The sequence below is a fragment of the Globicephala melas genome, chromosome 5 (assembly GCF_963455315.2).
Source record: "Globicephala melas chromosome 5, mGloMel1.2, whole genome shotgun sequence".
Classification (NCBI taxonomy): Eukaryota; Metazoa; Chordata; class Mammalia; order Artiodactyla; family Delphinidae; genus Globicephala; species Globicephala melas.
The window spans coordinates 50,704,020-50,719,732 of NC_083318.1; the positions used below are offsets into that span (position 1 = coordinate 50,704,020).

Below are 15,713 nucleotides of genomic sequence, written 5' to 3' on the forward strand. Positions count from 1 at the left end.
TCCGTACATCTCAGAGTCAGTAAAATTTTTCATTAACAAAGACCCAGTTAGCTGTCATACTAGATCAACCAGGGGTAGTTTTGCTCCTGAGGGGATATTCAGGAATGTCTTGAGACACTTTTTGGCTGTCACAATGGGTAGGTGCTGCTGGCATCTAGTGAACAGAGGCTAGAAATGCTCCCAACATCTTACAGTCCACAGGACAGCCGCCCACCACAAAAAAAATGATCAGGTCTGAAATATTAATAGCACCAAAGCTGAGAAACTCTGCGCTAGATGCTCCCATTATTATGTAAAATGGTTCTCTACCACCAACTCATGACTTTCTGTGTTAAACAGGGGAACAGTTTGTAACTTCTTGATGTACATGTTTAACGATGTCTGGAATTGGCCAAGGTTCTTTTTAAGAATGTTAAAAAAAAATGAGGAAGAAGTAACAAAAAGAAAGAGAAAAAGAAAATGAACAAGAAAAAGAGAAGGAGACACGTAACATTAGACACCTACACTGCAGCATTCAACAGCTGGATCACATTACATGGAAATCTGCCGCAGCAACAGCACAACAGGCTGCTTTTGTGTCTTCATGAATAACGCAATGTGCTGGGTAAATGCTTTTCCTCATTTAGAAACAGGTAGTTAATGGGAATTGAAGTGATCAAATGCTGTGTACCCCAAGGTTACTTACATCTCAGGCCTGGGTGGCCCAGAGCTCATAAATAAAGCATTGGAGCATCTTATTTTAGGCCCCAGTCAGATAAGCAAAAGCTTGCATCATGTGAGCCGAGCCCACAGCGCGATATGACACTGAGCCTGCTAATTCCAGGACCTCTTGGAATGTGACATTTCGAGCACAGTACACCGAGTTCATGCCCTGTGGAAGCTCCATGGCCCATCAGGCCTTAACTTTCCATCACCTCCTTGATTCAGCTGCCACGAGAGACGTCACCGAGCTAGATTTTCAGTGATGCCCAGCTCCTTCCCTACTCTGCAGAAGTTAACGTGAGGCATATTTGCAACTTACAACTCTGATTTACTCACTTGCTGGGACGAGGACCACAGACGGCTTAACAGCCCGCCAGCTCGCACAGACCATTCCCTCGGAAAACGTTTGGCCCAACTCATGACACAGCTTGGCAGCTCAAAAACACAGCTGCCGGACCATGGCGGAATGCGGAGTTGAATATAAGAAAAGAAAAATGTCTATTCTTTCCCTCAAAGTTTTACATGTAATTATGTAATCATATCCCCATTCAGATACTTTGACATAAATTGTGCTTAATTAAATTGTTGCTAATTTGTTGTTTTATTGTTAGTTCATGGCTTGTTTGTCGACATCTACCCACAAACCGTGTGCAACACACACACACACACTCACACTGACGCTCAGCCATGCTATGTTGTTGCTTTGAAAATAATGAAAATGTTCTCTGTGAATAATTCCTCTATTTGACAGAATCACAAAATTTTTCCAAGAGTGCTTATTCACACGGTATACAAATGGCTGTATGAATAACTCTAATGTGATAATTTGCTGGTGTTACTGTTTCTTTTCTCACAGACTTCCTATAATCTGATCCTATCAATCAAATAATACATTCTCTGCATGAAATAAATTCTCCTTACTATAAAAAATCAGCTCCTGTAATAAATATATTTCCCAGTGATCAGTATTAACACTGTTTCTCATTCAGATCCTAGCCTCAAGAAATTATCTTCAATATATGTTTGTACACTTGAATCTGGGGTAATAGACATGCTCTGAATTTCCTACAAGGTTGTATAATTAGTCATTGACTAAAAGCCACCACCCAACTACCATGAAACCATCTTCTGGGAGAAGGGACACTTCCGTCCAGCACACATCACCTCTCCCATTCCACTTGGAATCTGTCTAGGTACCAACTCCTCTGCCTCTAACACTGTTTCTCAAAGTGTGGGCCTCAGAACACCTGCCTGTTAGAAGTAAAGATTGTTATCAGCTTTTCAGGGTGCGTTTTAGAAACGGTGATTCCTAGATGCCGTGCCAAACCGATTAGAGCTGACCCTCTAGGGGAATCTGGATGTTCAACAACACGTGCAGGTGAAATTGGCTTTCTTCTTTGAGTCTTGTGGAATATGGACTGAGGGGCAGAGGAGAGAAAGCAAAAGCATATTACTGAACAATTTTCCCTGGAACAAGGGATGCAAATGAGATTGTGGGAAATGTGCTCATTAACTCACTGCATTTGAAGGAAAATAATGTCCAAAATTTCATAGTAAAAATCATCAGTTGGCTAATGCCCTACATCCTCTCAACCCTACATCCTCTCAACCTACCAAAAAAAAAAAAAAAAAAAAAAAAAATCTGGTCTTCAGAAAGATAACGCTGAGGTTCCACAAAAAGAAAGAGGCACGAAAACAGAGATATAAGCATTTTTCCATGATATCCTTTAGAATGAATTTTCAACTGCAAAGGTTTAAAAAGAAGTTTTCCTAGCTAAAACTCCACTTACCCCCCAAGGCTTCTAGTTCTAGTTCTATATTTTGCCTGATAACCAATCATCTCTTTGGTTTTCTATCCCAGCTCATCATCATTGTGATGACAGAGTAAAGTGACTTTAATTCAAAGTTCCAGAAGAGGCTCAAAAGTAAGACAATAACCTAATTTACACCAAAGAGATCAGCTCTACCTTTGGAATTAGACCTGCACCCACACAGCACACCCAGGGGTTGCTGACTTCAAACATCTTTGTTAACTTTATTCCAGGTAGTTGCGGAGACTGGCTGAGTAAGTGTATGCAAAGTGTTCATGTAGCAACAGTGCAATCACTGCCATCATTATTAATATCACTTATTAATATTGTGCCGTGGTCCTGTGAGTGGAGTCACAGGGCCTGTTTCACCCACCAGCCCACAGATGAAGGTATCTGAGGATACAACTGGCATTCAACCATTCTCATCAACTCAAATGTACACACTTGGGGGGAAGAACTGTGTTTTCTGTTTCTCTGTCCCCCTAAATCACCTAAAAACTAGTTGGGCATATAGCTGCCCCTGAAAGATACATGTGTCATGGTAAGAACTATCGCATGAGTATTGTCATCCAACCTAGGTCTGTGGTTACCAAGACCAAATAAAGCATATTTTGAACCTTCTGCTTCCAACACAGGGACCTGGATTTCTTCCCCAAACGAGTCAGAGATAAGATGGCAGCCTCACTACACCTGGGCAGAAAGTATATCACGGGCAAGCTCCTTGCAAATTCAGATCCTTTTACTCCGGAAGAACAGAAAAGGAAAGTGTCCTACCCTCTCCCAGGAACCATGACACCTCTGCCTGGATCCCAGCTGTATTCGAGACTTACCGTGTGGCCTTGGGTAGCTCATTTAACCACTCAGTGTCTTAATTTCTTCATCTGGAAAACGAAGATGCTACCTACAGCATAGGCACAGCGTTTCAAGGTTAATGGTGAGGTTGACATTGAAACACAACCTTGCAGGGGGATGTCTAATGTGGGGGGAGAAGTCAGGCACAGCAGTGCACTCCTGGTGGTTATAACATATGCAGGATCGCAAAACTGGGCCCTAAGGTTAGCAGCGCACATGACGAGTGCAATAAGTGTGTGTTCACAACACACCACCTGGAGTCTTTTATTGTTATTGCCAAGTGCAGTTGATAAGCAAACAAAGTACAGGGGTGGGAGCCCTTATTTATCAAACGTGTTGATGCAGATCTGATATTGACAGGCAATGGGCCACTTTTATATTCAGATCAATAAATCCATTTCATAATACAGTACAATCCCAACACTTTGTTCCCAAATCCATCCATCTAGATATTAGAAATCCATCCTGCCTTGCCTGCAGTCTGTCAAATGTCACCACGGAGTGCAGAAGCCACCCTGCCAAGTCTATATCCTGAACTAAATCCCAATGGAAACTTCCCAGATATAAATAACCACTATGAACATACAGGGAAGAAAAATAGCTATGAAGTTTCACTCTTACTTTTTTTTTTTCCTTTTAGCCTGTGACAAGTAAAAAATCATAGAGTTACTCACTCTCCAAAAACAATCTAAAACCAGAAGGTTTAACCAATTCAATTTTCTAGTCACTGTGACAACTATTTTCATCCTTGGAACAGCGTCTGGGGCACGTATACAGGACTAATCCCATGGTGCTTTCACGGGCAGGCCCCACTGGAAACTCTGAGGGAAGCTTCCGTTCCTGGACTCACTGTGGGCAGTGGCATTTGATGACACTCAGAGTCTCATGCCATGAAGAAAGATTCTTTATTTACAGTCAGAGAGGGAGAAACCTTCCTTCTACTTGGGAGTTGATTATTGAGATCCCGGGGAGTCAGTTGTGAGGAGAGTCCAGTTTAATAGGGAGTGGGGAAACCCACTCAACACTTGCAAGGCCCAGGAGAGTAGCATAAAGAAAATAGAAAACTGAGCTTGAAAATCAGAATATCCAGCCTTGAATCGTGCAGAGCTAAGAACGTGTGGTCTTGTTTAAATCATTTGGCCTCCCTGAGCCTCGATCTCCCATTGTCAACAGGTGAAGGGGGCTGTGAGAGAATCAAAGGGTATGAAAGCCTCCGGCACAATGCCTACACGTAGTAAGTGCTCAGTAAATATGTGCTGAAACACAATCTGAAACAAGAAATACTGGATTACTGATATCACTCCTTAACCAATGGGCATAAGTTTAATGTACTGAATGCACACCATATGCCAAGCACTAAGTGGTGGGAATAGAGAGGTAAGACGTTTGTCCTCAGGATAAGACAGAGAAAGTACACAGGACTGGATTAGGAGACCAGTCATCTCTAAATATGAGACCCAGATCTGGAGACTGAGGGGCAGCCATCCTACCCACACCCAGGTTTGGGGGGCTGTGAATTATCCAAAAATGCATTGCCTAAAAATAACTGGTTTCTTGCAACTTACAGACTTAACTCCTGTGCTCATTTGCCCAGGATATGCCAACTCATTTTAATATTAGCCTCACACAGGTTGTTAGGAAGATAACTCTGCTGCAAATATAAACACTAGGCATGGATTGGTTTAGGATTATCTAAATATCCAACGGAAAGAAAGATTCAGGGGCAGACACATGTGCCATCCTGAAAAGCCGAAGGTAAATTAAAATGCCATATAGAGATAGCACAGGGAGATCAGCTCGGTGCTCTGTGACCACCTAGAGGGGTGGGATAGGGAGGGTGGGAGGGAGAATCAAGAGGGAGGGGATACGGGGATATATGTATACCTATAGCTGATTCACTTTGTTAAACGGCAGAAACTCACACAGCATTGTAAAGCAATTATACTCCAATAAAGATGATAAAAAAAAAAAAGCCATATAGAGGATTCAACTCTTTTTCTATTGAATTGCATTACACATTTGCATTCTTGGGGCACGGCCTCTTTGGAATGTGTCTCATGCACAGTAAAAAGAAGAAATGGAAGAGGTAGAGAAGAGAAGAAAAGAAGGAAGAGAACGAAGGGGGGCAGTGGAAGAAGAGGAGGAAAAACTAAAAATCTCCCAAACAGCCCAGATCTCAGTCCGGCCACTCCACAGACGTTCGGCGGCGGGTGGTGGGGGGAGCAGATGTTTTCCCCTTCCCAAAGGAGCTGCCAGAAATGGGAGTGAACTCAGCAAGCTACAAGGACTTCCTTCTCCACGCTTCCTTTCCGAGGGTAAAGAGACTTGCTTCTTCCCCAGAACTTAATTGTTGTTGTTTTACACAAGAATGATTTAAAGGCAACAGTCTCCTGTCATAGCCCCAATCTCTCCTTGCCCCAGAATTTCTCAGGCCAAAATCATCTGGGAACCAGACACAGGATTTTCGTCATATTAGATGTCACCCCTACTATTAATTGTTTCATATGACTCATTTAAATCAAGTTACTTTTTAAAATTTTACTATTGTTCTAGGCAGTAATATCTATAAAACCATGGTTTTTATTGTGCTAGCTGTATTTTCCTCATACACATTGAGATAAATCATTATTGTTAAAATAGCACAGCAGCGTGGTTAGAAGTACAGATGCTGACCACATTCAAGTCCTGGCTCTGCCACTACTAGTTGTGTGATCCTGGGCAAGTGACTTAACCTCTCTGTGTCCCAGCTTTATGGTCTGTTAAGTAATAATACCTACTTCACAGAGTCACTCTGAGGATTCAATTAGTTAATATTTGTAAAATACTGGTATTGTCTAGAACCTTCTACATGAAAAACACTACTGGGGACACTGAAGGCATTCAAGTATACGCCATCTCTTGCCTCAGGATTTGCCTATGTTGTTCCTCTTCTTGAGGATATTCTATTGCTTCCTCTCCCCATCCCATCCAAAAGCCAAAAACAAAAGCAGTAGACAACACACCCTCATTCCTGCCTTCTTAAAAGCCTACCCATTTTAAGGTCCATTTTGAAGAGACACAATAGTAATTACAAACACTTATTGAGCATCTATTACTTTGCAAGCCCTGTGCTCCATCCTTTGAATATATCATCTAATTTAATTTTCATTTTTTACCCTATGAGGAGGGCCCAAGCTTAAAGAGCTTAGGTAAATTTTCCTAAGGTCCTACACCCGGTGAATAGGAGAGTCAGGATTCAAACCCAGGTCCATGTGACTCCACAGCCTACACTTATCCCATTAAGCCATGAGGCCCCACCATGAAGTTCTCTCTTCCAAGAACCCACCACAGGGTTCAGACAGACATGAACTTTCTTTCCTCTCCCATTGGACTTAGTAAAGTCCACTTTACAGTATAATTACTTACTTGTTCGTCTTTCCACCTCTGTTATTCAAGATAATCTTTTCTATTTTAAGCATTTTGGAAAGAACTCATCCTAAAATGTCCCTGAAGTTGAAAAAGGGCTACATTATACTGGGCTGAATATAACATTTTCTTGACAACTTCAGACATCTTCATCAATGACAAGCCCTATGATATCTTATGCTATAGACGTGACTTTAGGGCAATTTTTATCTGTGTGGTACAGGGTGACTGTTAAAAAAAAATCAGACTTATGAGCCCCTCCCTGGATCTACTGAATCAAAATCTCTGGGTTAAAGACCAGGAGTCACTCAAGTTTCAGAATCACTGCCTCAGGCTATGTATGGGCATTTGACCCTGTTTATACTCCTAGACACCAACTGTATCTTAGATCTTGTGTCTGTTTTTCATGGCTTTTCCGACCTCTTCCACCCTGCAAGTTGACAGCTATCGTTTCTCACTGCCAACCAACACTGCAGCATACATTTTTCCTATTTTATCTTCTAGCTGCCAGTGCTATGGTTTCCAAGCTCTTTCTTTTTACTTTTAGCACACTTTCCTGAAAACTGATTCTTAGGCAGATGCCAGTGTAAAGCACATAATATCAGAGCTATTCGGACGCAACAGGGGGGAGTGGCTTGGATTCCAATGCTGGTCCCACTCCCTTTCCTCTGCCCTCCCCCTTTGCCACCATCCATGGGGGTCCTGAGTCCCCTCCCAGATTCCCTATGCTTCACAGAAAGCACTTCCAAAACCACTGAAATAACGCAACTTTCTGGGGAATCCCGCCACACACAGTTTGGAGATCATATCGCCAAATGTATAAACAGCCTCTATATTATATTTACAAAGTCACCCCTTACAGTGAATATCCTTAACGTGGGAAACGATGATCGCATTGTATTAGTATTTGGACTATCGTCTACTTTTGAAAGGCTCTCAGAAAAATAATGGTCAAGGAAATTTGCCTTTTCAAGAAAATCTCTCCTCTGTGAAAGAGAATGTAAGAGCATCCAGAAAAACTTTCTAACCTTTTAAAATTTTAGGCGTCTTACATTGGCCGTGTTCTAAATAAGTCAGTAGTATAAATAGTCTAAAAATAAGTTTCAAGCAGCAGTTTCTAAACTTGCAAAAATATTTAGGCGAAGTTCTCTTATGCTCTTTTTGGATATTTCCTCCAAATTTATAATGTTAGATGCAGAATTTAGGAAGTAAATTTAACATTATGTGCATGATAAGCAGGGGCACATGGAGGGTACATGATTTCTCTGGTGAATTAGCATGAGGTTCAAAGACATGTCTAGAGAGAGAGATATTATCACTGTGGCCAAAGTTTGACACTTAATGAATACAGGTAAAAGGTGTACAGAGCATTCCTTTTACTGTTCTTTCAACTTTTCTGTAGCTTTGAAATCTTTCAAAATAAAATTGGGGGGAATGTTCAAACACACGTACAAATGAAGCACAGTCATCGGGGCCTGGACTAGGGTGAGGAAATTGAGGCATCTAAGGAAGCACCTGCAGGACTCTCGGAGGGTGAATGCCTCCTTGGCACCGGTACAACTCCGAGAGTAAGCACCTCCTTCAATTTTGTACCATAGGTGCTCACTTGTATCACCCTAGCGTTGGCCCTAGTACTCAACCTTAGCAAATACACCTGCTTTCTCAAACTGACTGTAGTAATCCTAAAGAGAAGAAGCTTACAGTCAATGTTATGTATGCATTGATTCCTTCATTTATTCACCAAGCATGTATCGCACCCCAGCTATATGCTAAGTGACCACTCAGCTAGGAACCTATTCTGTGCTAGTAAACCATTTTGACACTCGAACAAAAGAATCTTAAACCAAATTCCTGCCACTCGTTTATCCATCCATGTGTTAGGTGCCAGATACACCGTGATGACAGATCAGTCCCTACTAAAATGTCCTACTATCTGCCAGACACTGCTTTAATGCTACTATTTTCATCATCATCATCATCTATTGGCATGTCTATTTTCCCAATTCCATGGTACTATTTCAAGGTAGGGAATGAATATTATTCATCTTTGTTTTTTTGACACCCAGGATGGTGACAGATAAAGTATTCAGTAAATATTGCTTGAATGGATGAAACCATAAATCTACTTATTTGTTCTTCCTCAAAGATTTGCCACATTTAGATGACTACGAAACGTCTTCCCAGATTGCCTAATATTGTAATACTAGCTAACATGTACTGGGTGCTTACAAACTGCCTCATATTTCCTAAGCTCTTTCCATATATGAACTCAATTAAGCCTTGCAACAAGGCCAAGAGTCTCCTTTTACCAATAAGCACACAGGAGAGACTTTGTATCCTTCCAAGGGCCGCACAGCAGGTAAGAGGCTGTACCAGGGTTTGAACCCAGGACCCCAGCTCTGGAGCGTGCCCACTCAGTGACTCTTTTAAGTCACCTCACAATTCTGACCCAAAGAGGTGCTCCCCTACCCCAAACAGCACTCATCTTCAGCTCACTTTTCACCAACTATTTCCTAGGAAGATCTAGAGGGCACCAGGGACCCTTTTAGTGAAATGATCCTCAACTCCCACGGCCAAGTCAGACTTTGGGGGACTTCCTGCTTAATTTCACCTTGTCTAAATATAACCAGCTAAAAATAACCCGAAAGGGAAGTGTCTCAGAACCGCCAGAGGAGCCGCAGTACACTGCAGAGGACGTGATGTGAAAGAATGATCCAGCCTCCCTAAAACACTGAGATGCTTCCCAACCCCGGCCAGTGGCATATTGGGATGAAAAGACAGAGTCTCCAGTTATCGAAATACCACAGTGTATTTAATTATGCAATTGTCTTACTGTATTAACAAGAGCTAAGGCACAACAGCAATTGCTGAGATTTTTGCAATTTGGAAATGCAGGATTTAGTCTTCCCCTCAGCTGACTACTTCTCATGAGTCTGTCCATTTTTCTGGGATTATGGAAATGATCTTATTTTTGAACTGCTTCATTCAGAACTCGAAAGTAAATCGGACCCCCATTTTTGCCACTCCTTAAAATATGACCCCGCTACTGACTGAGCATATTTCAAGGGAAAAGATCTGCAAATTTACATCATTTTTGTTTTCACCAATCACTTCAGGCTCTTTCCTCCTTGGAAATTCAAGTAAATATAATGTAAAATATAAATTGAAAAGCAGTTATACAAATTACATATTTTCAATGACGCGAATACATTCACAAATACATTCCTATTCATCTGCTTAATAAGGACCTATCCCAAAGGGTTCCTGTATCAGACTGTAAAACCCAGAGTATTTCATCAAAACATCTAATATAAGTATGCTGTGATATTATCATGCACTTCTATTTGCCACCATCACCTCAGCGAATATGAAATATAATCATGCAAAATTAAACATTCCATACATTTTCTATTCATTCTCTAACACTCTCCCTATACTCCAAAATAGGCTATCACACTTTCAAGTTTACAGGGACAAAAGGTAAATCAAATTTCTTGTTTCTGAAAGCATTCCAAGTAATAGGTCTTTTCACTTTAGGCTTTTCATCTAAGTATCACCAGGCTCTTTACACATAAAATATAATTAATCCATACCGTTGGCTACACCCCTATCCAATGGGAATCCTCCTTGCTGATATTCACTCATGGAGAAGCATACCTGCATTTTCTCAAGCTAAATTTGGTCCAGGCTATTAGGAATATGTTTCATTTACTTGAGCATGACTGGGAGGCATAATCTTACGTAGGAAAACCTGGCCCCTTCTCCCAAGTAAGTGATAGCGAAGAACACAAACGCGGGCCCCCAGTTGCCTGGTGTTTGAATCCCAATTTGCAATCATTTAGCTGCAAGTTGATGGAGCAAGTCCTTTTGGCTTTCCTGAGTTTCACGTTGTGCAGTAGTAAAATTGGGATAATCACAGTACCTTTCCCATAGCTTTGTCAGGCAGATGAAATGAGCCACTCTACGTAAGTCACCTAAAACATAGCCTTGTCCTGCCCAGATATGACACCTGATGCCTTTCAAAGCCACTTCCCAAAGATGACATCACTGGGGTCTCACTGTCTTCCTGGGAAACAGTGGGAGCAGATGCTATGATGCCCATTCTACAGGGGAAGAGAGTGAGTTTCAGACAGAGCTCCTGGTGGTCAGGACTAGAGCCCCTGAACCCAGCCTAGGATTCTTCCACTATTTCTCTTTACATTCAGAACACACTGACTCAGTGTCCCAGACAGATCCCTGCTTATGTTTCTTTGGGGTGGTGGCAGCGCAGGGGAGAGCGTCTTGTTTCAAACCCCTGTTTCTGTCGCCAGGCTTGTCTTGCATAGCAAAAGAGCCCCCGATCGGCAGAAGACACATCAACAAGACTGCCTTAATCATGCTTTCTGCTAACTACGAAATGAAAGTTAATTTCATGCCTTTCATTCACAGACAAAAAGGTTCAGAGCTGTTTAAATTCTCTTCAGCCCAATGACAGTTAGTAAACAGGAGGCTTCGTGTTCTAATGCTTGAAATCACCCTTCTTATCTCAATATATTATTTATGCACTCGGCTTAAAATAAACAGCAACTTGCAAGTAGGTGAGTGGTCTCATCCAGGATGAACCTTTTCTTTTTTTTCACTCTGGCAGTTACTTTAAAACATCAGTAAACAGCCTTAATTCACTTCTAACGAATTAGTAGGCGACTGCTGCATATCCAGGAGGCAAGCAGATTGTATTATTAACCAGAACAACGTTCTCCCTGTCAGTCATCTGCACCTCACAGAGGGACGTGGGTTTTGCTGTGTCCTTACTCAAAGCAAATCCATGGGCGCATGGGATTCCAGACGATTCCTGCGAGGTCATTCTCTTCCAGACCTCTGATTAGATCTCTTGACTCTGAGATGCAGAATGAGGCCTGCAGAAGGGAGATTCTCAGTGCTGCTTGTTAAGAAAGATGTAGACAATGAGAAGCTTCCAGAGGGGTAAAGAGTCGGGAAGTCAAAGCAGACAAGCTCTGCTTGTGGAGGGAACTGAGGCAGGGGGACCCGATAAGTACCACCAAATACTTGAAAAAGGGTGTCACTTTGGAGGAGGAAGGCTGGTTCTTTGTAGGGATGGATAGTAACATTAGGACCCGAGCGTGGAAGATACAAAGAAGGTGGATTTGGGTTCAACTCAAGAAAGAATGCTCTAACAGAAAAGAGTTGCCCCTCGGGGTAGTAGGTCAGCCTTTGGGGGTGCTCGGGTACCCATCAGATGGAATACTTAGAACTGGCCAAGAAATAGGACTAGAGATGAGAGACATGCATGGACCCTTCCAGATATAAGATCTTACAGCCTTGGAAATCCCAGGGGGTCTCACTAAAATGGGCTTCGCTAAGCAGTCACAACCCTTTTAAAATTTCTCTCTGGAGTTTTTAAAGGGTGATAGCCACCCTTTAAAAAAATATATACCATGAGTTAAGCTGGGCATGTCTTTGGCCAATCTACAGTTGTTCACACAACACCAGAGCACTGTTTGACCTAACAAGATAAAAATATGTCCCATTCAGCAGGGAAAATCAGTTGAAGCAGCTGCTATAGGATTATACAGTTTCTGCCTGCTCTCGGGTTTTGTGGCTTGCAGGCCTCGGCCATTCCATGGACAGGAGTCCACTCACAAGTCACCTGGGCTGTCACAGGGTCACAAAGGGGTGATCCACACTTAGCTCACCACTGTAGCCTCCTCCCCCAACCCCAAGTCTGAAAACACAATACTTAGCAACTTAAGGAATGTCTTGTCCAGTTTCATCATTAACAAAACATCGCTGACCTCAGTGAAACATGCAGTTGTCTCCCTGAAACCAATTGTTTCTTTGAGACACAAATGGACTGATCAAAACACAGAGTTAAACGCAAATCAAAAAGAAAGGGAGAGAGAGGTGAGGGAAGATAAATACAGATACCTTGCATTCATATCCAGGGTTGATATCAACATTTTTACACAATATGCAGACATGTATTCTTCCAAATTGTCTAGTAAACATTAACCAAATATTTTGAGGGGTGGGTCAGGCTCTTCTACATCCAACATATTGACAAACCATTAGAGAGTTCAGAAAAGTTAAAGTCTTCAAAAGAAGTCAGATTCTCAATATCTGGGTGTGCAACTTGGTGTTACTGATTCCCTAATATGGCAAAAAACAGACATCTGATATTTGCACTTTGGAGTAACAGAACATAACATGACAATAATGTGGTTATACTTACAAAGTACCCTTCATCCATGGGGCTCCAATTTTACCAATATTAGTTCACTGATTTTCGCAAAAAACCTGAAAGGCAGAGGGTAAGTTTGTGTTACCCCCACTTTGCAGATGGGGATATAGAAATGCAATAGGAGAATAAATTATTGGTCTGTTATAGTGAGAGAATTCAGTTAACAGGAGGACAAGAATTACAACTTTCATCTTCCGTGTCAGAAGGCAATTTGACCACCCATCTTTTCCTTGGGGACTGATATTTCCCATGTAATTTCCACCACGATCTCAAAGTATTAAACACATTCTACCCAGAGTAAGACGGTGCTAAATGGCACTAGGTCCAAAGAGCCCAGAGACCAATATTCCTTTAATACCAGAGAAAAGTTTAAAAAAACCTCCCATATCCGTCTAAACAGGGGGAAAAATTAGATTGACAAAATACAATCATCCAAGTAAAATTTGGCCTGAAAATAATGTTACTACTGTTCAGTTTGTTACATACATACTTATGTTCACATGTCAGCATATGGACCTGTCTTTAAAAATTATTCCAAGGAAGTCAGAAGCTTCAGAAGTAATCTCGCTAACAACATTTTTAGAAGGGTGTATTTTTAACAACCCTTTCTAGGACACCCCATCCTTTCTACCACTCTCAGGCCATTTATTCACGCATTGACCAAATAATCAGTATTTACTGAGTTCTATGTTTAAGTTTAGCACTCCATGTGGTTTCTTGGAGGACACAAAAATGTGTATGACACAGGTCCCGTCATCAAGATACTTATAATCTTATGGTTCAGTGATTCGAAAACAGTAACAATCTCTCTGATCTAAAACACTCTGGAAAGATTTGATGGTTTCTGGACACTCCTGGTGAGCTGTGAACACCAGTCCCAGAAGGATGGTTCCTTTGGGGAATGTGCTCCAACAAGATGAGTTTGGGCTCTGTTTATGAACCATACTACTTGGGATTACAGAAATGCTAAAAACTGCGTCTCCTTAAAAATGTCTGACCCAGAGTCTTCCCAAGCCCATGATTTGAGGGTCATGATCTCTCCTACTATCTTCACGTCCGCAGCCACACTGACCTCTTTGCCTGTCCCCAAATACCTAATCACAGGTCTTTTGCCCCTCCAATTGTTCCCTTCTCTTGGGAAAAGCTTCCTGCAGGTATTTCCATGATCTCTGTTCGTATCCCTGCTCAGTGATTTCTCCCCTGAACATTCCTCTAAAATAGCTGCATTGCTATCAAAAAGTATGCTAATAAAGACTGTTTTATTTCTTCTTTTCCAGTCTAGTCTAGTGCCTTTAAATTCTTTTTCTCACCTCCAGTACTCTGTTGAAGAGAAATGGTGAGAGCAGATATCCTTGTCTTATTCCAAAACTTAGAGGGAAACATTCTTTCACCATGAAGCTAAACTTACCACCCGACAATTCCACTGTTATCATTTATTTCTATGAAATTTCCCGAAAAGCACATCCCTAGAGACGGAAAGCAGATCACTGGTTGTCTGGCCCTAAGGGAGCGAGCCAAGATTGACTGCAAATGGACTGTGGTGATGGTTGCAGAACTCTGTACGTTGACTAAAAAATCATGGAACTGTACGCTTACAATGAATGAATTTTCTTTCATGTTAATCATAATAAAGCTGTTATGAAATGCTAAAACAAAACACCAAAAATAAAATAAAACAGCTGCAACTCACCAGGCTCCATCCCCTTACTGTTCTTTCTCTTTCTCCACGAGGCTCCCCACAACCTAACATTACTGGTCTTTACCTGTTTTTGTTACCCTATGCCTCACCCACTAGGATATAAGCTCCATGAGAGTGGGGACTTTTTTGTTCACCACTAAATCAATCCTAAGGTCAAGGCACCCCATAAATACTGGCTGAATGAATGAATCACAGTGCTGAACTGGGTGCTCTGCCTTTCTCCTGTATCTTGTTTTACTCTCACTGGGATACTGTTGTAATTACTAACAAATACGTCTCAAAATTGGCTCATAATAGGTTTTTCCACCTAAAGGGAAAAAAATTCACAAATAGTCAATGAAATGTTTCTGAAAAATATAATAAACACCCATTTTTAGCATTTTCCCTTCACTTGATTGTTCGAGCACTGGGCCAAGAGTCAGGTAACCCTGCTCTCCGACCAGCATCACTGTGGGCGGCTCTGTGGCCCTGAGCTCTTCACCCTCCAGGGTCTTTGTTTCCCAATGGTAAAATAAGAAAGCTTAAGAAGCTTATTTCCAGGCTGCCTTCCGGTTTGGAAACTATGGAGATCAACATACAGGTGATGGGCCAAATTATATTTTTACATCTTCTGATTTCATACCACTTTCTAAGTATAAGCTTATCTCAAAAGTAGTGAGGTCATTGCAACGAAGCAAGACGAAATCCCAGAGGGAAGGAGTTGATTATCTAACCGTATCTACAAGCATGCCAATTTTGGAGAAACACCACAGATATCACCAAAAGCTTGTTCCCCACCACCATGCATGATCACGCCACCAACATACAACAGACATGCAAAGAAAGATGCCACATCAGCTGATTATGACGTCCTGAGTTACAGACACTTCAGTGGGGCCTTTAAACAGATTTCTTATTTACTTGCACATTAACAAAACTCGTACCTTTGCCAGTCACAATTTTCTTCCCCAAGCATCTGAACATCCAAAGAGATTTAGAAGCAATTAACATTCACGAGTAACAGAGT

At 41.7% G+C, this 15,713-nt stretch overlaps 1 protein-coding gene across 3 annotated transcripts in view; it reads right to left on the minus strand.

Annotated features, from left to right (window-relative positions):
- The window catches only part of PPARGC1A (PPARG coactivator 1 alpha), a 660,339-nt gene that overhangs the window by 452,055 nt on the left and 192,571 nt on the right, over positions 1 to 15,713 (minus strand). For 2 of the 3 annotated variants that reach the window (XM_060299208.1, XM_060299211.1), the window contains exon 2: positions 13,000 to 13,064. The exons of the other annotated variant lie outside the window; for it this stretch is intronic. In XM_060299208.1, the coding sequence (XP_060155191.1) occupies positions 13,000 to 13,013 (14 nt within the window). In that variant the 5' untranslated portion in view covers positions 13,014 to 13,064. The remainder of the gene's footprint in view (positions 1 to 12,999; positions 13,065 to 15,713) is intronic. 3 annotated transcript variants of the gene reach the window in all.